The 24,064-nt window shown below is 38.3% G+C and overlaps 3 protein-coding genes across 3 annotated transcripts; 1 reads left to right on the top strand and 2 right to left on the bottom strand.

Moving 5' to 3' along the window:
* Position 1: 1 nt before the first annotated feature.
* LOC110058690 (glycoprotein endo-alpha-1,2-mannosidase-like protein) lies at positions 2–1,552 on the top strand. The gene has a single exon (XM_020765348.2). It carries the CDS (start codon positions 137–139, stop codon positions 1,529–1,531), a length of 1,395 nt encoding a protein of 464 aa, XP_020621007.2. The 5' UTR covers positions 2–136; the 3' UTR covers positions 1,532–1,552.
* Positions 1,553–2,959: 1,407 nt separating this feature from the next.
* On the bottom strand, positions 2,960–10,973 carry LOC110058738 (eukaryotic translation initiation factor 1A, X-chromosomal-like). The gene is made up of 7 exons (XM_020765399.2): positions 10,836–10,973; positions 10,680–10,763; positions 10,491–10,594; positions 8,694–8,744; positions 8,002–8,083; positions 6,502–6,602; positions 2,960–4,454 (listed from the first exon to the last, which is right to left on the bottom strand). The coding sequence occupies exons 1-7, from the start codon at positions 10,849–10,851 to the stop codon at positions 4,449–4,451; spliced, it is 444 nt and encodes a 147-aa protein (XP_020621058.1). The 5' UTR covers positions 10,852–10,973; the 3' UTR covers positions 2,960–4,448.
* A 4,861-nt stretch (positions 10,974–15,834) lies between these two features.
* LOC110058707 (uncharacterized) lies at positions 15,835–18,755 on the bottom strand. The gene has a single exon (XM_020765371.2). It carries the CDS (start codon positions 18,428–18,430, stop codon positions 17,450–17,452), a length of 981 nt encoding a protein of 326 aa, XP_020621030.2. The 5' UTR covers positions 18,431–18,755; the 3' UTR covers positions 15,835–17,449.
* Positions 18,756–24,064: the final 5,309 nt, after the last annotated feature.

The following is a 24,064-nucleotide window of genomic DNA, read 5'->3' as shown; positions in this document are numbered from 1 at the left end:
CCCGGACAGTCGCGTGGACGTTGATCAACAGATGAAAACAATGGTGGAAAAAACCCTCGTGCCCATAACATGGCCATCTCATAGCCGACAAAGTTTCTTGTAATCTGCCTTGATTTGCTCATGAAACTGGGAAAGGATGTCTCCGCTTCGCTTCCTTAGAAAGCGCCGAATTCTGTATTTGTTAGTCTTGTGTCTCTTCGTGCTGGGTTGTTTTACAGCCTTGAAGATCCTCTCGTCCTCCGAGGCCGAGGAAGAAAGCAAGCCCAAACACGAGTTATTCAATAAACCTGAACTTGAAGAAACTGTAACAGGACGTGTCAGTGCAGTACCTTCAGAAGCCGATCACGATGCACACAAAGTTGAAGACAAGGAAATCAAGGAAGACAATCAAATATTTCCTAACGAGTCAGAAACAAAGCAACTCACGGCGAATTCTTTGAACGAAGAGCCGGATTCTTCACTACCAGAACCAAACTACAACATCCACATTTTTTATTACGCGTGGTATGGAAACCCAGAGCACGATGGAAGATACGTGCACTGGAATCACCAGTACCTTCCCCACTGGAACCCCGATATTGCTAAACAATATCAGAAAGGCTATCACTCTCCTCCAGATGACATTGGGTCTAATTTTTACCCTGCGCTAGGTCCTTACAGCTCCAAAGACCCCAAGGTTATCGATGAACACATGAGGCAAATGAGAACTGCAGGGGTGGGTGTGATTGCTCTGTCATGGTACCCCCCCGGAAGGGCAGACAGTGAGGGGATTCCCAGTGATGTTCTCGTTCCCAGCCTCTTGAATGCTGCAGCCAAGTACAGACTGAAAGTCACTTTGCATATTGAGCCTTACAAGGGAAGAGATGATAAAACTGTTCACAGTGACGTGAAATACATTATAGACACCTACGGCAAACACGAGGCTTTCTACAAATACCAGACAGCTGATGGGAGATCCTTACCCATGTTGTATATTTATGATTCTTACCATACCCCAGCAGAAGCTTGGGCACAATTGATGACAACTGATGGGTCACACTCAGTGCGTAACACACCATACGACTGCATATTTATTGCACTGATGGTGGAAATGAACCACCGAAAGTACATAGACACCGGGAGGTTTGACGGTTTCTACACTTACTTTGCCACTGATAAATTTACGTATGGCTCTACATGGAGATTTTGGCCTCAGCTCAAATCCATAGCAGAGCAAACCAACACCTTATTTATACCTAGTGTGGGACCAGGGTACATTGACACTGCAGTCCGGCCATGGAATAGTGCTAACATGCGGTTACGTAACGGTGGCAATTACTACAGAAATAGCTGGAAAGCAGCGTTGCAAACCAGTCCTCATATTATATCAATTACGTCATTTAATGAGTGGCATGAAGGAACACAAATCGAAAAAGCTATTCCAAAATGGTCCAGTGGACTTTTCTACAAAGATTATAGTCCCAATGCAGCTGACTTTTATCTCAAATTGACCAAAGAGTTTGTAGAAAAGTTTGCTGCTGTACATGAATAAAGTTTTCAGTAATTTTGTTTAGACTTGTTGAGACTTCTTGTTTCATATAGTCGGTATATGGGTTATTGGCCTAGTGCGATGTTTTGCTTGTTTATGGACCAGGGCTGGGCAATGTTAAAAGCCTGATTAAGCTAACCCAGAATTAGTGAGAATTCTGATTTGAGTTTTGCAACTTTTCGGTGTGGTTTTCTGTTTGTATCGTTTGCCCTTCAATTATGAATTTGAATAATTTCAAACTACTCAAAATATAAGCAGTGAAAAACATTGTTACACAAGAAAAATTAATACTTTGGTTAACTTTTAATCCTGGGTTAGTGCTAACCAACTTTCGAACAACTTGGCCCAGTACACTGTTCAGGGCTTTAAACACAGAAAAACAACCATTACCAATGTCCAGTCATCTTGATAGAACAAGCTTGGACATTTAATGATTTATAATATGGTATACAGGACATCACTTTCTTACACGATAGTGCAGGAAAGACAGCCCCATCTTGCTCTCAGGGAGAGCCAATCACAGCACAGGCTTTGGTTCATCTTGCCTCATGGTCACAAGCTACACATTTAGCCAATCAAAATGCATTCCAACACATGCATACACATTAAGGCCCTCTATACATGACCACCAGTTGCTTTTTACCACACGTTGAATCACCGCAGAGAGTGCTAAATATATACACTTTACACCAACCCGGGTTGTAAGTCTGCAATAGCGTGTGGTTTGCTTTGAGCCTGACTTAGGCCAGCCTTTCTACCGCTCAAAAACTGAAAACGTGGGCTAGAAAGATGACAAACAAAACACCTAGAAAGTATAATGGAATGGTGGGAGGTCATGATGTACATGTGCAAACCAAAACAAAATGAAACAACATGGTTATTTGACTGAAAGTACCAACCCGGGTTAACTTTTGGCCCACAGTTTACATGTAAGAATTGAAGAAATTTCAACCCTTCTCGCTGGGTCAACCAGAGTCTCGACAAGGGTTACCAAGCAAGGGGGGGCTGACCCAGCTTGGCTACTGTTTTCAAGTAAACGCTTTTAAACATTTGACTGCAAAAGGGTTTCCCGCTGTGGTGACTTGACCTGGGGTAAAACGCAACCTGGGGTTGTGTAAAAAGGACCTATGTTTTTATTATTTTATACTCTATGATTGGTTTCAATGTTTCAATGCTTGATTGAAAACTGCTTGCTATAGTCGATCCTATCAATTAATTTTTCCTCAGTAAATTTCTCAGTCTACGAGTCTGGCAGTCTTAATTTAATTTTTCCTAAAAATCTTATGGGGCAATCAATCAACAAAGAGCAATGTATAAGCAAACATCACATTTGTAAAGTACACAGGAAGCAAGACACTTATAACTGCAGCAACAGAACCACAATAACCATGCATTCCTCGCTAGGGACATATCACAACTTTCAAGCTGACCTGATTGTGCAAACATTTTCTTTTATTGATATCTATTTTTAAAGCAGGTAAACTATGTCACAGTTGATGAAACTACAAGACTTAGAAAGAATATAGCCTTTTAATGATAAGTGGTACAAATTGAGTATTTCTAATTTGTCAGTTACATCCAAGAATGAGCATGTCACAAAAAGACATGCTCTAAATGGGAGTCAAAAGTTCCATGATTTCTCGTCAAATCGTTTGAAGTTTGGCATGCAGTAATGTTTCACTCCTGAAGTACAATGCAATTGTTTAATTTAGGTGTTCACTAGACAAAGGAAAGCCTTGTTTTAAGGTCCCTCTACAGTTACATGTATTGTTTCATTAACACTTTGGCAAGCAAATAACAATACCAAAAATTATGGACTTTGATCTTGCTTCGACTGTAGATTTTGGCTGTGGTAAACCAACTCATTAATAACTACTAGAGTGAGGTCTTCAGGATAAATCTTAAACGAAGACCTTGCCATACGTATTGACCATAGCAAGGTCAATACAGCAAGGCAGAAGTTTGAGATTTTCCCGTCAAGACCGGCAAATGTTCGAAGTTAATAAGTTGTTTGGTACATGGCTTTTACCTTTGTTTTTGCAGGCCTGTACTGGTAATCGGCCTTACAGGAGAATAATGCTCCAGAATTGGCCAATCAGAGTGCGCATTATATCGGCGGCCACAAACACAAGCCATATAATAAAAATTCATCAAGTTTTGACAAGAAAGTCATGACCATGACAGTTCTTGGATACCTCTTTGATTTTCCCTCAAGTTCTCTCCTTAGTTTTAGTTTTGACTGAGTCAGTAGATATATCAAACACACCAACAGTGTTTGAGCACATCTCCAAAAACTTCAAAGTCTGCTGTGTGTCATATTTCCGTTTCTCTTCATGGTCTTTTGAAATGCACCCAAACACAGTCTTTCCTGTTTGATATATTATGTGAATGATTTCAAATTCAAAATAAAAAACAAACACATATGAGCAGAACATGCAATTAGACTTACACATCATAAGGCCAGAAGAGCCTACAAAAATTTATATAATATAGAGAGTCTTCATTTATATATTTGGACCTGCCATCTGGCTTAAGACTTAACACTAATATTTTCATGCTTGTAATATTTAGGTAAACATTTTTTTGTTTGCTAAGACTTAGCAATCAGTCATAAGCAATTGCTGACATCTTCCATTAAATGCTGCCGTGAGTCTTGCTTAATGCAAGTATACATTACAGCTGTAGATAATACAGAAATTTTTGTTACTTACTTAACATAATGTCCTTCTGTCAAAGACATCAAAAAGTTCAAAGGTCTACCTTTTTTCTGAGAAACATGCTTTTTATGCAAAGAGTTGCTTATCACATAGCACATCTATAACACAAGATAGAATGTGATTTTTAAAACAGTGCTTCTTTGTAAGAGAAATGATATCAGGGCAAAATAGTTTTCTTTAATCTGGGCCTCTCCACTGCCTCTTCATATCTGCACAACAGAAATAAATAGCAGTTAGTTAAGCTTTTAATATTATTTCAGCGTAATGCCATTATGATTCACTCAACAGGTCCACAGCCATGGTTACCACATCCATTTAAATTTCAAGCTATATTATATATTATTGCACTTGACTAAAGGAAAACGCAATCCTAATGCATACTGGAGTGAGATTTTTTGGGACAGACAACGTTCGACGCGAAATTGGCCTCCAAAAATTGGGTGCCCCAACAGCAGGAGTGAAAACAAACGACATCATCGTAAAGCATGTGCATACGAAACGGTTTGTGGTTATATACTCTGCATAGTTATGATTCTGGACCGTGTAAATCAACACAAACGTTGCCTCTTCCATCAGTATGCGAGAAATTATTCAAGCCCTTAAAGTGAAGATGTCAAACGCATTCCTATACTCTTTGATTACTGCTACTAAGTATTATATTTGTTTAGCCTGGAAGCAAGTCAATAAAGCGGAAGAGTTGTTGGGAGAGGGAAGAAAAAATTTGTTTGAGATCTTTGAAACAAAAACTCATTCTGGTTGATTTGAAATTACGAGCACGATAATATTGGATCTTGAGTCATACAATGCAGAAAGTAATTATTACTCTCTGCATTGTATGACACAAGATCCAATTACTAATTAATCGCATCATTAACAAATTTCAAGATTTATATTTAGTCAGTTTTAAGAACTTTTTCGGAGCAAAAAAGCCACTGTCTAGTGTTTTCAATGCTCCATAAAGTTTTCTTAAAAAACTGTTCCTGTAGGGAGTTCACATAACATTGTAAGAAGGATGCCATTAAAGCCCACATAATTGACATGTGAATGGCATAGGTATCCAATTACTGGTATCCAGTTACAAAAAGTCATAATTGGATTCCTCAAATTTAGACACTCGCGTGATTATATGCCAAAATTATTACACAACAAGTAGATGCAGGGAGAACTAACCGCAATCAATGGATATTATCTGGAACCACACAATATACAAATCAATACACTTTTGATCCCAGACACTTGTTGAAATGGTTTCTTGTCTGGCTGTTGTACACACCATTGGTTTCGTTCGTAGATTTAAAACAAGTGATCATGTGATGACAAATTTCATGACCATGTGATGAGTGAATCTACTGCCATCGGGGAAGTTGCTTCACAGTTTGTTTGCAAGTTTGTTGAGTGTCACACACTTTCTAGCAAGATACAATCCAAGATGTGTTACAGAGAAGAGTTGGACAGATGCAAAATCCATCACATGGATAAGATTTGCCTCAAACTTGGTACTTTTAAGGAATTCACAACAGCTCTGCTGCAAACTGTGGCCATCCATGCTGAGAAATGTTTGTCATCGTGTGATCACTTGTTTTGAATCCGCGGCTGAAACCAATGGTACGTGAAACAGCCTGAAAAGAAAGCCATTTCAATGGACATCTTGGATCATTACTTGTCTACTCTTGCTCTTGTGTCATCCACTGCTGGAAATAATTTTTGTCAAGTAGCAGGGCATGTTACCTGTCAAATCTCTATTTTGGCCATACATATAATAAATTTGGTTGGATACCAAGTTCATTAGAGTTTTTGTGTAATTTTTATTCACAAATAGTCTGATGACTCAATCTAAAGCCATACATGAAGTAGTAACAATGCTTTGTAATGCATAATGGGGCAGGTGTCAAAGGAGATGTTCATTTCATGTTTTATACAAGTCTGCAAAGGCTTTTCAAGCAAAACAAACCACAGTGCCATATTATTTTTATTAATTTTGTGATTTTACACATGTTTCATCCAAAAGCAAACATTGCCCGCAAACAAGATCTTTATGAAGACATGATTGATCACGAATATATGATATTTCATATATTCACTTGTAACAAGATCTTTGCTACTAAAGGCTTTAATTCACTTTGGTGCTTGGTCAGGATCACTGTGCAAAATTAAAATTTGGTGAGTCCAATGACCAACTGTTATTTCCAGCACTGTTAATTCCAGACAAATTCTCAGAGAAATATAACAAAATTCAAATTCATGAACAAGACTTACTGCATCAATATCAGCTTCATCATCATCAGCATCTTCGTTTTCATCAAATATAACCTCTTCTTCATCTCCTTCAGGTCTAGTCACATTATCATTGACTTTAACTTAAAATGGAAACCAAAAAAAAAAAAGTTAACTTTAATTCCTTTCTCTGCTTGACTTTCTAAGGGCAACTTCATCTTAGTTACATATATGTAAGGGCCATCTTCCACAACCAACACAAATTATTAAATTTTTTTCTCTTCAAAGTAACGATAATTTCAAAGCCACAAAGATCAACACTCCTTTGGTGCCAAGCAGAGTCAACCCTGGCATTTAAGTGCAGCATGGCTCATTTTATCACTTATTGGTAACATTTGGTAATTTTTACGACATCTTGGCACCAAAACAATTTTCTTTTCAGAAGTATCTGCTCTATGAGAACGTAAAATAAACGTTCAGCAAGCCCCACACTCATTATCTGATAATTTGGCCACCATTTGCTTTTTGAACTTTTTCATGGCACCAACAGCAGTACATTTACACTTCTATAAGTCAAATATTAAGAAATTAACCACACATTTATGGATGCTTTTTATTCATCCATTTATGGATTTTTTCCAAACACTTCTGCTATGCAGGGCTCAAGCTGTGACTGTTTTGTTAACACGGTGACTAAAATCACCCCAAAGGTTGCCAAAACCCAATTTCCTCTATGACATGCACCTGCAGGGAATCATGGTAGTTGTATTCATCAAAAATAAGCACAGGTCAAGTCCAAGATGGCTGACAGTGTGGACAAAGGCTAGCCCTCTGAAAACACCTTGTTTCAGGACTTACTCGCATAATATCTACTGCAATAACTCAAAATGCTGCTGATGGACTGGATATTTGTTTTGATGAATACAACCACCATGATTCCCTGCGTTCTGTGAGAACACAGAGAGAATTGGCCACTTGGAAAGCTATTTTCAATACCAAAGCAATTAGAAGTAAGCCAATATACCTTCAAAATTACTTCATAGAGTTGGACCCTAATAATTTAAAATCCGTCATTTCAAATTCCCTGTTATTTCAAACTCAAAACGATTTCCCTTGGATTTGCCCTTCAGTCATTGATATTTTACTCTGGGCTATTTCAAACTCTGACTATTTCAAAATATTTATCATTTCCTCAAAGAGTTTGAAATAGCAGAGTTCGACGTTATGCTCAGTTTCTTTTGTAATTTTGTATCAAACCCTGAAGAATTGCGAAGTTCCAGTTAGATTATGACCATAGTGATGTTGATTTCCTTTCAACCACTGACCAAGTGAAATGACTACTCAGCCAATCTCAAACTGTAGTTAAACCAAAACCAAAGGAATTGCCTGATTATTTTCAACACTCAATTGAAAACCAGTCTTAGTATTATTTTGAAATTATTTTCAGGACCTAGCTTCAAGTTGCACTTTACATGAGTGTACACTAAAGTTAGGAATTTCCTGTTGCGGATGTAAAGAAAAATAGTCAAACCAAGCTCTTACCAGTCTCTGGGAGCTCGCCATACACTTTTAAGCTTCTTGCTTCATCAGGATTGTAGCGCAAAATAACATCTGCTTTGCTGTCCTACAGATTGTATAATGTAACAAATAAACATAAACACATGCAAATATTAGATAGAAATAGCAACCACTAAAGTAACTATTTCTGATGCACAAAACAAGAACAACATGAATGCATATCAATTTTTTAAGCCACAGAACTCAAACACTTGAACTTTTATTGTTGACCACATGAACTAATATCATTGACCATCAAGCCAATTCCTGGGATTAGCATGCAAACATATTTTGCCTAATACACTTTTATTCAAAGACTATTGATACAAATACAAGACTTCACTAGTTGTTTAGCCCCAAGTCAATTAGCCTCTATCCAGTTAGCCTCCAACCAGAAGTCAGTTAGCCCGAAAGAGAAATAGACAGTGTTTTTGACTTCTGGAAGGGGGTTAAACAGTTAGGGGCTAATTGACTTCAGGGCTAAATGGCCGGTTACCCTTCAAATGGTGCAAAAACACTTTGCAGAAAAAAGACAAATTCTGGGTAAAGGCTACAGTGTACATTTAATTCTGGAAGCAAAAACTGTACAATTTATTTCATGGGCACAACCATAAAGAAGAAAATTTAAGCCAATGCTTATCACATAAATAACTTTTGACAGACTAAGGGTACTGCACCTGGTAGTCACGAAGTCCCAGCAGAATAATATCACCAAGGTTAATCCAGACCTGTTCAATAATAAAGCAACAAACATATCAACAACAACAACAACTTTATTCACTCATACATTTTTACAAAAATATATATAAAAAATTATATAAATAGCAAGACAGAAAAATAATGTACATTTGAATCTGGAGACTGAAGTAGCCCAAAAGTTCTATAGTCAGTCTCCAGTCACTGAAAGGTTTCTATGGATATTGAGAGAATAGAGAATTCTTAAGAGAAGAGATGTGTGCATGTATAACAGAATGCAGAGAATCAATACAAGTTTTCAGAATGTTCTTCAGACAGTAAATAAAATTTCAGTTATTTAGAGAAGTTGAATGCACTGAGATCTTTAGGGTAGGATATTGCCCCCAGAAAACAGTGGAATGCATACTTTATGTACAGACATACAATAGTTTGTACATTGTTGTGATTGGCATTTCTCATGATCATGTGATGTATTTGCTCTTTATTGAACAAACTGGTGTGTGTTGGATTCACTCATGGCTGGTCATTACACACATGTACCAAGCCACGAACTATCACTTCAATGCAAGGAATGACTGTTTCAGAAATTGTACTTTCCCTTTTGACTACAAGGGATCCCAATAAAAACCTTGCAGGTCGCATAGTTACTGAAACAGCCATCTGTAATACGTAAAAAAGAGCATGGTGACTCCTGCTTTTTATGGCATTTCTGTGGCATTCTCAACACAATCACCCAGTGGACCAAGTTTTAAGAAATGTAATTTCTGACGACTGAGGGATGAATTAGTCAGAAATTATTATTCTGACGGCACATTGGAGAGACTCGCAGTACATCACGGGATGCTTAGGGACTATTTAAGGCTTCTGGCGGGAGATTTACGTCATTCTATGTCGGTCAGTCGTAGTGTTTGCCTACTTTATTTTTTATGACCATGTTTCGATTTGATCATTTGTGAAAATAATTGTAGAATACCCTTTCCTCAGGGTCTCATGCTGCTGCATTAGATGAGGAATATGTTTCCACATATTTTTTGGCCACATATGAAGGGTGGTTTTTTAAATGGTTTTTCATATCTGGCGTAGTATGGGTTCTAATTCTTGGAACCATTAGTTAAATTTGTGAGGTAAACATTAGGATACATTGAATATGATGGCTGACTGACGCATCCTCAGTAAACTTTTCACATTGAATGTCTTGTGTGAGTGAAGTCAGAATGCACTTTGTTTTTCAAGTTCATCACCTTTGAAAGCATAACCCATTGATTAAGCCAAAGAGTTAAAAACCCAACAAAGTCAGTTTTAATAATATTCTATTGACTTGATTTCAACTTAAACAGTTCACTCGGTGGATTTTTTCTATCACCATTTTTCAGGCACAGAGACCTTAAGTTTGCTGTCTAAGAATTGTTTAGTAATTTTTTTAGGTATGACCAATTTGTATTTTGTATACATGTATTGATATATACATAAAGAAGCTTACATATCTGCTAGATGATTATTATATATCCTTTCATTGATGGTATTAATACTATCAACTGGAGTCAGGGTCAACAATTCTTCACATGAGAAAAAGTCATGAATGAAAGTCTGATAATTTAGACATTCAAAGACATTTAAAATAATCAGCCCAACACAAGGATGTAAGCTGATGCTAGTTAAGCAAAATGAAAATTTTAATTTGTGAACTGATATGAAAATAATAATTCGAAACAATGTCTCAGGCACGGAGTGAACACTTAGTTATGAGTCATGAGGAACAATTCGGCATAATGAAATACCTTTTTCCGAAGTTTTCCGCGAATATGACAAAGTCGCTTGGCGCCGTCGAAACACATTGCTTCGACTCTTCCGTTTCCTAACATCTTGGTGACTTGAGCATATTCTTTTCAGAGAAATCGAACATATAGAACAGTCAGAATTGTAACGATTACGAGATTGTGAAAGGAATAAAATAAAATGGTAAAAACCTTGTCCGTCTTCTTTGAACACGAGTTCTCGTTTCTCCGACTCATTCTCGTTCTTTCCCCTTCGTCGATTTTTTCCTCCCTTTCCTGACGAAATATGAAACGAAGATCGGTTTATACCTAATAATCAAGAACAAAATAATTCATTTCGCTTCAAACCTTTGTTCTTCGGCATTATGAACTTGGTCTAAAGTTTTTTTTCCTTTACTTCTCCCACGTTCTCGTCGCAGAACAAGATGGCGTCAACTGACCTGAATCTGCTATCCTCATTGACAGCGGTGACATATGACGAAAAAATGCGTCCTCGTTGTGCAATCGTTTCCTGAGTCTTCCGTCAAGAATATCGGAAGGGTTCGTGTCGTAGTCGGTAGGTGTCCGGGAATGCTCGGTAAATCCCAATTTGCCCAAATTCCGGGCCCCAATGACCCAAATCCCAGTGAGAAAATGATTTCAAAAGGATTATTTATGCCGGCAAACAGAAATTGTCACAGAATTTCGATGTAAAAAAAGCTGTTTCAAAATTAAACCCCTGACAGACCTTCATATTCATTTAGATGTGCCGACCTTGATAGAGAGATAGACAACTCTTTGACTAAGTTTTCTCAAAATATCGTGGACAACAAATTACTCCTTCATCTGGTGCGAAATTTCAGCGTTAATTTATAACACGGCACGAAAAATTGGATTTACTCTAAATTTGATCCTGATCAAAGTCGAAGTCAAATATGATCATAGCTTTGATCCAAACTTTGACGCGCGTCAAATGTGTGTCAAAAATGTCATGGCTTTGCCGATACATTTGATCCATGACAAAGAGGAGGGCAAATTTGATCTTAACTTTGACTCCACCTTTGACCCACGTAAAAGGGGGAATCAAATATCTTATGGATTTGCCATACATTTGATCCCTGCCAAAGGCGAGGTCAAACATGTCAATAACTTTGACTACAGTTTTGACGCGCGTTAAAGGCGTTCAAAGACACCACGGCTTTGCATACCTTTGATCTCTTATGTCAAAGGCGTTCAAAGGCGGCATGGCTTTGTACAACTTTGATCCTACGTCATGTCATGTCAAAGGCGAGGTCAAATATGGCCATATCTTGCGACTCCGCTTTTAACCCCCTAATAACCTGCGTTTTCGTATTTTTTGCTGTTTTAACCATAAAATGAAAGCTTGCTTTTTTGTCAATGTGTATTTTTTTAATAAAAAAGTTTTCACTTGACCTGGAGGTGGCACAAGGAAACAACTCGAAAACAGCGGGAAAACGCGGCTGGCAGCGGCTTCCGGCATTTTTCTGGCCAATCGGAATAAAGGTCAACGAAGTCGGCTGTGAGGAAAGCAGACATTTTTCTTCATTTGGCTTCATTATGGCGGCTTTGGTGAAATTTTCGTTGTGTTTTGGACCAGGAAAAGGTAAGTCTCTGAATTTCGTTCATTTGTTTTCAATGTTCGGAGAATAACGGAGTTTAAAAAGTAAATTAAACGCAGCAATGGCTACATAAAGAGCTGTGAATTGTGTATATGTATGGCAAGGCAGATCCTCGGCAGTGAAAACAATTTGGTCGAAGGTTAATTGCACTTGACTGAATCACAGTTGATCGGCAAAGCTCTTCGTTAAGAAAGACCAAACTTTATTTTCAATTCACATATACTTATTTACAAACGTTGACAAAGATTTTTTTTTTCTCACTCAGTCAAGTCTTGTGCATTAAATTGAAGTGTCTGTCATAGCATAGATTTTAGCATGATCAGTGCTTGAAATAAACGTAACTTAATAATTAAGCTTAAACTTAACTCTATTTACGTATAAATGGTTGTGCACAATGCCTCTGGTAATTTCTGAGCTTAAACAATTCCCTTGAAAGAAAGCTCATGTAAATATAAAGGAAATTTGCATTGAAGGAAAAACTCAGTCAGCCATGCATGACAATCCATCACGACCTGACTTAATTATCATATTCATTATACCATTAAAAGAGTTGCTGACTCTGAAAATTTAATCTATGGATAAGTTTCTGCTTTTGTCTCTAGTTACCATTCTATTGAAAAAAAGCTCTGTTTGTTGCCACAGTTGAAATTATGATGATGTTTGTTCATTAATGTTGATAAATGACTTCACTGGGTTGAATTTAACAAATTGCATATGGTTTAGTGTGGTCTGTACTCTTATCGACAATGATACGCACCATCACAGTGGTCAAAATGTTGTGGACTCACGAAGCGCAGCTGAGTGAGTCCACAACAAATTTTGACCACTGAGATAGCGAGATCAGTAGCAATTGTAGTAAAAATATGTTTTGATATTTGTTGTATCAGGCTTATGGATCAGTCATTTGGAACTCCACTATCTCCTGCCCAACCATCCCCCCCGCCCCACCCCGAACCTGCCAGGCATTTGACATTTTGAACTGTCTCTTGGGCTAAGAATGGTGTCATACCAGGTGATCAAATGCACCTACCCTGTGACATTTGCAAAACTGAGTAATAGAAATGTAGATTGAGTGTCAACCGAGGTGTCAATGGAGTGTTGATTGAGTATCGATCGGGTGTTGATAGAGAGTCGATTTAGAGGATCGATCAAGGGTATCAATTGACACTCGACCACGGATGCCTTTAGTACACATAATCCAGCTTATCTGTTAGTAGGTGAAATTGTTACAATGTTTGATAAAAAATCAAACTTGCCATTAGTAGCAAGTTAAAAAGCTGACCCCATAATAATATTATTATGCGACCTCTCTGGACAATACCAGTAGTTTTAGAGTTTCATGTCTTGGTCTTTTGAGCAGTAGACAATTAAATGCCAATAAATATGTGACTAGTGGAAATTTGCTTATGAATGTTGTTTTTATCCTTCAGCTAGCCACTCTAGAAGAACTGAAGAAATTAACAGAATAAATTCTGGGAGAGGATACAATATACAACTCAGTAGCTCATAGTCAACTCAGATGCAGTTAAATCATGCAATGCTCCAAAGTGTGCCAACATCAGAACATTTTGGTAAGTAAAAGGCTGGAATATTCATTTGTTATTTCTATAAGTTGTAGCATAGACCATCTTATAATTTCTTCAGCCACAACTTTTACTATCTTTTTCCAGTAAAGAAAGGATATAAATAGATTTTGAAAACCTGGCTATAGCTTATTAATGTTATTTTAATTGATCATTTTTATTACAGTCTCACTCTGTGAAAAAAAAAGTTGTTTCTTTTTGGTTCATTTAAGGGCAAGTAAGGAAATGTTGTCTTTCTTAAGGGACAAATACATCAACTGGCTCACGTGGATGAAAATTAAGTAATTAAAATGTTATTGAAAACATGCAAGGGGTGGGAATCTTTTTGGTAAATGAATCAAAGTTGCAGAATGTTGCAAACCAGTCTCAGGAAATGTTGGTTTTTGACTGGTAAAAGCTGAGTTTTGAATCTAAATTTTGAGTGGTTGTCTGCAATATCGACTGTTTTGGTTTGGCCATCAGGTTTCCAAACCAAATTTTTCCAAGCAAAATTAATAATATGGTTAATTCATAACTATTGATGGGATCAGTAGAGAATTTAAGGTGTAGAGGATTTGATAATAACTTAGTAAAAGTAAATTGACAAAGACATTTATTTGCTTTTACTCAATTGAAAATTTTGTTGGCAAATTTGACTGGATAATAGCCATTTCTCTCTATGAGATGCGGCTGCACTGGGAATCATAGTGGTTGTATTCATCATCTTGGACTGGATTTTTGTTTCAATGAATGAGCCATGCGATTCCATGCAGGCATGTCTCATGTTAAATTATTTAATTTCAGGAATTTTTTTCAGTGGAAAAAAGTGTACAAGTAGTTGCTAACTGTTTACTAATCAAATGTGCAATTATTTTGATATGTTTATATGCTCCTTTTCACATATGATCTACAATGAAAATAAGGAAAAAGATTACACTACTGAACATGAAGAGATCTGTGGAAATTACACAGGAACAGCAATATTCCCAAAGGTGTGTGTATTCCTCATTTCTTGTCACAGTTTATGTCAGATTTGTTGATTTTTAGATTGCTATTCTGCAACCATAAAAGATCTTTGTTGTAAGAGGTCTGTAAGATGTCTTTAAGAGACAGGCAGACAGATGGACTGGTAAACTGGCTCTAGGCTTTTTGTTTATTTGTGCCAAGCTGTACACTTTTAAAATGACCCCAAGTCTTTGTTCTCTTATGAAATTCTAGCTGGGGATAACCCTTGTTCAGCTGGTGAAATTAGCTTGTTAAACTGGCTCTTAATGACATACCTGTGTGACCAAATCTCTGAGTAGAGTGGAGAGAAATACAAAAAAAAAGGCTGCTATTGACAGAAGCACAAACTATTCGGAGGAGGAGTAATGATCTGATTGGTCACGTTGTATTAATGTGATATTAGCAAAAACTATAGGCAAACTTTAAGGAATAGAATGCCAAGATTCACCCTTAATATTCATTTCCAACGTTTTTGTCTGTTTGCTTCTGTTTAGACAAATGCGGACAAGCAGTGGTCGACAGGATGGACTTATCCAGTGAAGATGCATTGATTAATTTCGTCAACACCTTAGACTTTGTCAAAATGTGTCTTCCCTAGAAATCATGGGTATTTAGTTGGCATTGACCCCCAACAAGGCAGTTTAACCACTTTGATGAGAAAGAAGTGGAAAACACTGTGTTCCATTCCACTTATAATGCAAGAATGAGCAAGTGCAAGAAGCAGAAAAGGAGAACTGCCAAAACATAAGGAGTTCCATGCAACGGACTGTACGTGCCATCTGGAAAGGACGCTTATACACTAGTTGACTTTTGTGCGAAGTTTGCTATATCTTTCCCGAAATTTTGCGGTTGTCTTCCCTATTGTCTAGTCTGGTCTAGTAAATTTAAGGAACTGAGAATTTAGCCATAGTACTTCAATGTTAGATAAATGCACTTTGTACCATGGAAGATTTGTTGACTGTTGTTTTCACGATAGACAGAACAATGTTTTCCTTATGATCAGTCTCGTTACGTGTAGTTTGAAACCAAGCCTGTAACGTGGCTTTTTGAAACCTGAAGCCCAAAACATTTATGTAAGGTACTTGAAGGTATTTACTCTTGATAAAAACGGGGGAAAAAATTGAAACTGAGATGAAATTGAACATATTTATTTTCTTAAAATTAGGCGCAATGATCTTTCCGGGCCGCTTTTCCGTTAACATTTGTCAATAGTTTGGTACAAAATAACCTTATTAAAGCTGATATATTCTTCAAAACTTGTCAGACATAAATCAAGAGTACGGATCTAATTGCATCTTTCGTATGCGGAGCTACAAAGCTAGTGTAGCAAGCAGAAAAAAGCGTATACGATGTGGATCGCGCGAAACGTGATCAACGGTCGCGCAGCGCGAAAGAGGAGCGCGAGCGAGAAGTTCGGGCGAGACGCGCGAGCGCGGAACGCGCAGAGTACCTTTGACAAACCTTTGGCCTGCGTCACAGGCATCTTCGACCACGTCTTTAGCAAACCTTTGACTCGAATCGCAGACAAATTTGATTACACTTTTGACCCGCCTTTGACAGTGCGCAAAGGCGTATCAAAGGATCACCTTTAACCCTAAAAACACAGGCGTTCAAAGGTGAGTAAAAACGGCCTTTCACGCCTTTGATTTGGTGGTAAAGGTTTATTCACAGATGATCTTTGATTCGCGTCACAGATCGTCAAAAGCGTGCAAAGGCGACCTTTACAAAACCTTTAACAACACATTTGACGCGCGGTAAAGGCGATTTTTCGTGCCGTGTAAGTTCGCTTGTGAAGTTACAAAATTGCCATGCAATGTTTGGCACTTAAGTTTTCGATACAATATAACAAGTCAAAAACCTAGGATTGTAAGCGTAATTTGTCACTCATGATATTAATAGGTTGTTAAATGGCATACTCGTGAAATAAAAAGGGGAGGAAAATTATTAGAATTTTGATAAAACGCGTATGAAATCGATCTCTTCTTTAATATTCTTCTTTTTTTTTTAATTATGACAAGCCGATTGAATCACTACTGATCCAACGTATACCAGCAGGACCATCGTTCGCGTTTGCTTGCTTAAACATTTCACAACACAATAATGAAAGAAAAAAAGGACAAGAAAAAAAAAAAAAAACGAAAAATACGTGCGAACATGACCGTTGCAAAGTAACAAACACACAAGAAAGACATGCTCGATCGTGGTTACCTAGGAAATTCGTTACGTTGTTCTGATCTTTTCAGAAACTTTTTACTGATATTTGCGTTGCATTGCTACGTGCTGGCTCCGCTTTAGTGTAAATCCGCTATAGTATAAATCCGTCTAAAACCTCTTCAAAATTTGAACATGCTCAAAAACACACCCATCAAACGCGTAGTCAGCTTGTCAGAGCTAGTGTAAGGCGCGCTCTAGCTGTAAAAAGTCTGTTTCTCAGGATACTCAACAGTATACTATACTATACTCATTTTTCCAAATTTTGAAAAAAAAAAAAAGGCATGTTTTGCCACGTGCTTACTTTCATCAAATTTTCCAAAAGACAACACAAAAGATGTAATCGGAGTCATGTTTATCCTGTGCTCAATTTAGCAACGTAATTAGCTAAAGAGAGCTGTTCCGAATCATGCGTTCGGAAGGCGATAAAAAGTCACTACAGAAGGTCCGTACATTGTAGTTTTGATTTTAAATATACCGCATTCTTCTACGATGTAAAATATAAATTAAAGGACAAACTGTTATGCATTCGCTCCGTTTAACGTCTTTAATGGTCTCCAATTGTTTAGGTATGCCACTTGCGAGTCAAAATCCTCTTCAGAGAGGAATACTTTCTTAGTTTCTCGCAACCGTGAAATACATCTGGATTCTCTTCTGGTGATTGATCCGTTGGAAATTCAGACCAATTTTCCCCGTATAGGGACACTAAGACCTGTTTCCAATTGTTCTGGACATTTAACGGGAACCCTTCGAATTCCATTTGCTTCAAGGGGTACATCGCGGATTTTTCCACATTAGGTACAATAAACATGTCGACCATCAGACCGTCGTGCCATTTGCAGCCGTAAGCGATACAATATTTATAACAACTGTTTCTATCTCTAAGTCTTGGGTTCCACGTCACTTCATATATACCAACTATTTTATGGTTGTCGAAACCGCTCGCATCATTCGGTTTCAACGCGGGATCACTAATGCTGTTTTGAAAGAAAATGTCGTCCGGTAGCTCCCTCGCTGCTACCTGGAAAAATTTCACGTAGTCGTCTAAAGGCATTTCAATATCAGCATCCCCATCCCATGGGATAAATCCATGATGTCTCGCAGCCCCGAGAAGAGTCCCACGGGCAATCCAGTAGTTGATTTTGTACTTCCGAGCGAGGAGGTCGAAGATGCGTAACATTCGTGTCTGAACGAGTTGTGCCTGCCGAGGAGTGAATCGCGCATATTTACGAATATCTGGGCAATCAAATGTTCCCTTGACCAAGTCGCATCTTCCTCCAAGTTCTGTGTATAGCTTGGGGCACATTTTACCCCATGTGAAGTCAACATTGCAATGTTTAAATGTGCGTTTTGGATTAACATAATAGTTCTTCGATCTGTTGGTCACATAGGTTACTACTGTTGCATCCGGTGTAGTAGTGGACGTGCGCTTCGCATTGTTCGATTTCGAGAGTGACACTGAGTCGATTTGGAAGAAGAAGGTCATTAGAAAGATTACAGCGACCATCAGTAGACTGCACAAGAGGAATACGGCAACTTTCCTCATTGCTCTTTAGACTATTAATGCCAAGTTCGTTCTTTGACCGTTGCGTTACACTGTCCGCACGCGAATGTCCAAAGTTGAGGCGGATCATATTTCAAGAGCGATATATAAATCTGAATTATTTCGCCAGCTGTCTACATAGTCACAAAAGAGCCATGCCCGTTGCTATTTTCTATTTTCCAATTGCCCATAATTCACTCTGTTTGCCCCCCAAATTTTGCATAAACTATTGTTGTGAAATTCTCTTGAGAGGTCTGCATATTCTCAAGAGTATTTCACAACAATAGTTTATGCAAAATTTGGGGGGCAAACAGAGTGAATTATGGGCAATTGGAAAATAGAGAGTTGTTTACTGTGCTATTTCCCCAGTATTTCCATCTTTTGTTTACGCAGAAAGAATAAACTCATCAATTACGAAGTTGTTAATTATAAAACCTCCCAACAATTCCCGGGGATCAAATTAGGGCATCGAAGGAAGAGGATGGCTGTATTAAGAGTATCGAGCATCTTGTTAAGCAAAATTTAACGAGATAAAAGGCTGATAATTCTTCATGCTGTGTGGTACTGTTTTACTTCGCCGACGAAAAGTGATTATGCCTTAGCCTGCTCTAGGCTTTCAGTAGCTGGTAGTTTCGTTCGCAGTCGTTAGGAAGTCAGGCCAACCTTCACTGATTCCCAACGTTCAATCCGCTTTAATAAGTCAAGAGTTTATTAGTTTACAGGTTTTACCATCCAGACTCTTGATACCCTAAAGGCTGGTTTTCACTAGCGACGGAGTGGTAGTCGGACTCATAATCAGAGGCGTAAAGCGATACGATCTGGTGAAAATCAAACCGACGGAGTCGGAAGAAGAACATCCCAGTTCACTTATGACTCCTTGCTTACGATCTAGTGAAAACTAGATTGTCGGAGTCGGAAGAAAAAGCAGAAGAATAAACCAATCACAATGCTCGATTCCGGGCCTTGTGATTGGTTGGTTCTTCCGCTTCTGCTTCCGACTCCGATAATCTGTTTTCACTGGATCATAAGGAACGGACTCGTAAACGGAATCGGAAGAAATGGAAACGTTCTGATTCTTCCGACTCCGATTCCGTCGAGCTTATGACTCCGCTTACGACTCCGATTTTCGATTTTCACTAGGTCGTAAGCACACTTACATCTCTGACTACGACTCTGACTCTGACTCCGTCGCTGGTGAAAACCTGCCTTAAGAGGCTGAAACAACTTTCAGTAGCTGTTCATTCATCCTACGCGAAAATTTTGATATGTCAATTATGATAATGATTTTTGACGTTACCATGGCAACCTCTAATTTCGAGCAGGTTTGGCCAAAAATTAAGGTTACTCCAAACCTTCGCGGGGCTACTTTGGTCGAATTTTTTTTGTCAAGAAAATTAGAGTTCGTCATTTAAGGTATCATTTCCCGAAAAAATGTAAGTAAAATATTAAAACGCGCGCGAGCTATTGAGAAAAAGAGATTTTTAAATAAAAGTTAATAAACCGACAAGGTGTCATAATCCTTTGAGCCATTATCTCCCCAGCGACCTTTTTGCGGCAAATAGCTTCATCCGGGAGATCCTATTTCAACCATTAGCATTTTTTGTTTACACTCAACTGTGGTCACGCGTTCGAAACCAAATCCTTTCAGTCGTCGGCATGAAACGTCGGCATGAAACGCTCCAGAACGGAGAAAAGTCCGTGGATAAAAAGCAAAACAAAGCCAGGACCAAAAAAGAAGAAGACCAATGAATTTCATCCAGATAGAAAAAAAAAACTTACCCAAGAGATCTCATGTCCGTAACGAGTGCCTCCTTGAACCCGCGCTGCGGCACTCGCTCCTTGGTTTGTTTTTGTTTTGGCGAAGTACGTCGCTTTCCTTTCGTTTTGCCCATAGTTGACCACGGCTAAAACGTGTCCGCCTGGAACGTGACTGTGACCTTATCGCTTTCCCGCGAAGCTCAAGTTTGCATACTGTGAACCAGGGGGGGCAAGCAGCGAGGCCTGGAACCGAGTTTCTATGATCGCCCCAGTTAAGAAATTTGGCCGAGCAAGACTAAGTACTGGTTTGTGGAAAACAAACATGGCGGACTTCCGTGTGCGCGATGCGTTTGTAAAGTTTGGTAAACGTCGTGCATATTTCACGTTCAAACATCTACGAAAAAGCTCCAGTTGCCCTGCATCTAAATCTTGGACATTTGATCGAGGCATCGATGATAAATATTCCAACGTAAACCTGTGAGCCCTCGCGAGCGGGAACTCCACAGTGTGAGCCAGATTGCAGGCATGAATATTTTATTCAAGCATTTTTGGGTGTCCTATCAACGGGATAAACTGAAGTATTTCTATATTTCCGGACTCCCTGATGGTAAGGGTTGCTTTTTCTTAACAGCTTCGTGACCCTTTTTTTGTTTGCACTTATTAAACTGACAGGGTTAAAGTAGGTTTCATAGTGAGTGCAGTGGGTACGGCGTTTTTCTGTTACGTTACTACAAGAGGTCTCTTTCAGTTTCAGGTAAAGCATCTGGCATTATTCATGAAAGCGAATACTGGATAGGTCCCTCGGCAGAATTGAGAATTAATCACCATCTCTTTGCCGTTACAACACAATAGTTGTACATGTGTCGTTGATTGTTTTTGTTTCTTCATAATCCTTAGGCTTTTGTTTTGATATTCTAGACTTAACGGCTTAAATAATGGGTCCAATCAAGTCGTTGAGATGGAGAGTGTGCAGGAAGTTTGACTTTACCACCTCATTTTGTTGCTCTTTCTGCACTAATTTTTTATGCCACCTCTCAATTAGTTTTCAAAGGGTTCATGCTCCTCTCTTGCACTAAGAATTGTCATTTGATACAAGTACTATTAAAGACTTCATTCATCTGACTTTATATTAGTCTGCCTTATTGTCTTATTTAGCTATCCTTCCACTACAGGAACAAGCCACTGATAATCAACACTTTGGGCCAAATCATGAGTTGATATATTAACATCCTTACTCATCTTTTTGCCTTAGAAGAATAAAACAAGTCCTTTGGTTACCGGTCATTTGATTAGCCCCTAGCCAGTTAGCCCCCAACCACAAGTCGATTAGCCCGTTACTCATGCTTAAAGAAAAAAATATATAGTTTTTTTTATTTCTGGTTGGGGGCTTATTGACTTCTGGTTGGAGTTTAAATGTTTAGGGGCTAATAGACTTGGAGGCTAAATGACTGTTACAGATCCCTGTGCTTGATGTCTTTTCTTGTTATTCTCGAAAGCCTTAAAGCCTCTCAAAATTGGCCTATTTCAAATGTTGTGGAGGTTCTTTTGACTCAGGTGTACCCAAGTTAAAGTTAGTAATCTGGATGAATGACCATTTTACCTGCTTACCTCATTACTAGCACTCAACTACGGGTAACATGGCCTCATTTTCCTTCCCTGGGTCTATTTCATAAATTATCTCCCTCAGCAGATGAGTATATGGCAACCCTATTTTGATATCCAGAAGTATTACAGAGCTTTCTCCCACGACACAAATAAAACTGATGCTTATCACCAGTACAAATTATGCCAAAGCATGTGAGCAGAAGCTGCTTTCTTTATTTTCACGGGTAAATAACTTGTAAATGAAATACCTCAACTTAATAAAGGTTCACATTGAGTCTGTGCCTAGCAAACCGTCCATTTTGGACATTCCCATATGCAGAAGCAGAAAAATGATTTCAAATTGGCGAGTTCACATTAGTACTGAACAGTAAGGGATGGAGGTTTCAAAACCTTTATAATTTTATCACTGCATTATCGAGACACGCAAACTGGTAGCTATTTTCAATGTTGTTGACTGATCTGCAACTGCCTTCAAGTTTCATGATTTAATTAAATTACTCGAAAGAAAGTCTTCAGACTCAACACATTACAGGAAAATCATAAAGTAAATGCAGTCTTTCATAAGAAAGTAAGTTAAGACGAAAAAAACTTTAGACAGAAAAGCTTGTTTACTGTAGTCAATGTAAGCTCAACTCTGAACAGTTGAGAAATATTTTAGACTTACTTTCGGAGTCTTCGCGATATATAACGGCAGACATGAAACAGTTCGACATCGGTATTTTCCATAGAAATTTGGGAAGAATAATTGGTCGGTGTGATGATGGGAAGTAATGAACCTTGAAATTTCCACAGCAAAATAAAAACTTCAGCTTCGTTTTCTTCCTGAGACGGAGAAACCTCTCCAGGCAACCAAGAATGCAACCAAGAATGCAACCACGCTCGCCAGGAAAATAGCACAAAGCTGGTCCTGGATTCCCCCTTAGTCCTGATTGTCTCAGAGCTGTCGTTAAAAATTGCTAACAGCGAATAAAAAGTTATCGAATCGAAGGCAAACCCTGAACAAAAATGGCGGCGAAACATGTTTCGGTTTCCTCGTGTTATTTTCGCGTTATGCGCATGCTCGTTACAGTTCTCAAATGATTGACAGATTTCTTTACTGGGGCGATCATAGAAACCAGAAAAGCGGCGAGATCAAAGGTAGCTGCCAGCCCCCCCTGCTGTGAACACTAGGGGTTCTGTTATTTCATTGGCCCGCGGCTTTTCAAGTTGACACATTCCTCTGTGAAGGCGTGATCTGTTTATAAATCTTTAGAAGGCGAAAACTCGCACTCTTTTTTCGAGAGAATCACTTCTCTTTAAATGAATTAATAGCGTGTGCCGATTTGACGGTTTTCCATGAAATTTGGTCAGAACATTCACTGATAGATATGGAACAAAAACGTGTCGGCGAATTCCTTTATTTTAAATACTTTCCTTGTGGCGGCCTTTAACGCAGCAGGTTACGCGAATTTTTCGATAGTCGAACTTGACAGATCTATAAAAAGATAACCAATAGAAATAGAAGAAAATGCTGACATGTTTTTGGAGTTGATGCTTTGTGATTAACACTGCACAGTTATTTTGCATGAACGATCGCATTTGATACCCGATTAATTCGCTGGAACGTCAGTCGGTCATTTTGGAGTTGACGGCCTCTGTCGCCTTTGGAAAGCAAAATCCAAAACAAAACGTAATTTTATCGAATTCTACATTTTATAACCTTTCTATTGATATATAGTTTGTGGGGGTTTCCTTCAAAACAGCGCGCGTACGAATTTTTTTCTGGAGGACACCCGCGAAGGTTTGAAGTAACCTTAACCTTTTGTCGACATAATACTATACTTTTTCCAGTTTTCTACATCAAACTGCAAAAATTCATGATTGTTTACAGTCCATAAGTATTCTGGCTTGATTTTGTAGTAATTTCTGTTAATTGACGTTAAATCCAAGATCGCGGTTCAAAAATGGTGTCATCTCATAGAGCAGGCTAGGGCTTTCCACAAGTTGCTCGAGGTTGCCTGCAAATCGTTGTTCAAAAGAAAGTCAAAAGTTACTTTTTGTAAAGAAAGTTGCTCAAAAGTTGCTAAAAAAAAAATTGTTGCTCTCTTCCTTTATTTGTTCTGATGCAAAAATATGCAAATTGTTCAACAAAGTGAGATTTCTAAGTATTTTTGTGCAATCTTGCGGCGTAACAGCGTTGCTAAATAACTCTGTCCTCAATTACAAAGAAAAAATGTATGAGAAGACTACGCATCGATATTAATATTAATCAGATTGTAAAATTCTTCACCTGTG

This window comes from Orbicella faveolata, unplaced genomic scaffold (genome assembly GCF_042242905.1).
Source record: "Orbicella faveolata isolate gen_17 unplaced genomic scaffold, um_ofav_v1 contig_12, whole genome shotgun sequence".
Taxonomy (NCBI): domain Eukaryota; kingdom Metazoa; phylum Cnidaria; class Anthozoa; order Scleractinia; family Merulinidae; genus Orbicella; species Orbicella faveolata.
Note: the sequence above shows the minus strand (reverse complement) of the source record. Positions and strands in the feature narration are given on the sequence as shown.

Excerpts from the sequence above, each read along its gene's own strand:
- LOC110058690 (XM_020765348.2), top strand. The coding sequence starts at position 137 with ATGTCTCCGCTTCGCTTCCTTAGAAAGCGCCGAATTCTGTATTTGTTA.
- LOC110058738 (XM_020765399.2), bottom strand. Across the intron at positions 10,595-10,679 it reads GTTCAAAGAAGACGGACAAG|AATATGCTCAAGTCACCAAG; the intron begins GTTTTTACCATT and ends TTCTCTGAAAAG. Across the intron at positions 8,745-10,490 it reads GCGGAAAACTTCGGAAAAAG|GTCTGGATTAACCTTGGTGA; the intron begins GTATTTCATTAT and ends ATTATTGAACAG.
- LOC110058707 (XM_020765371.2), bottom strand. The coding sequence starts at position 18,430 with ATGAGGAAAGTTGCCGTATTCCTCTTGTGCAGTCTACTGATGGTCGCT.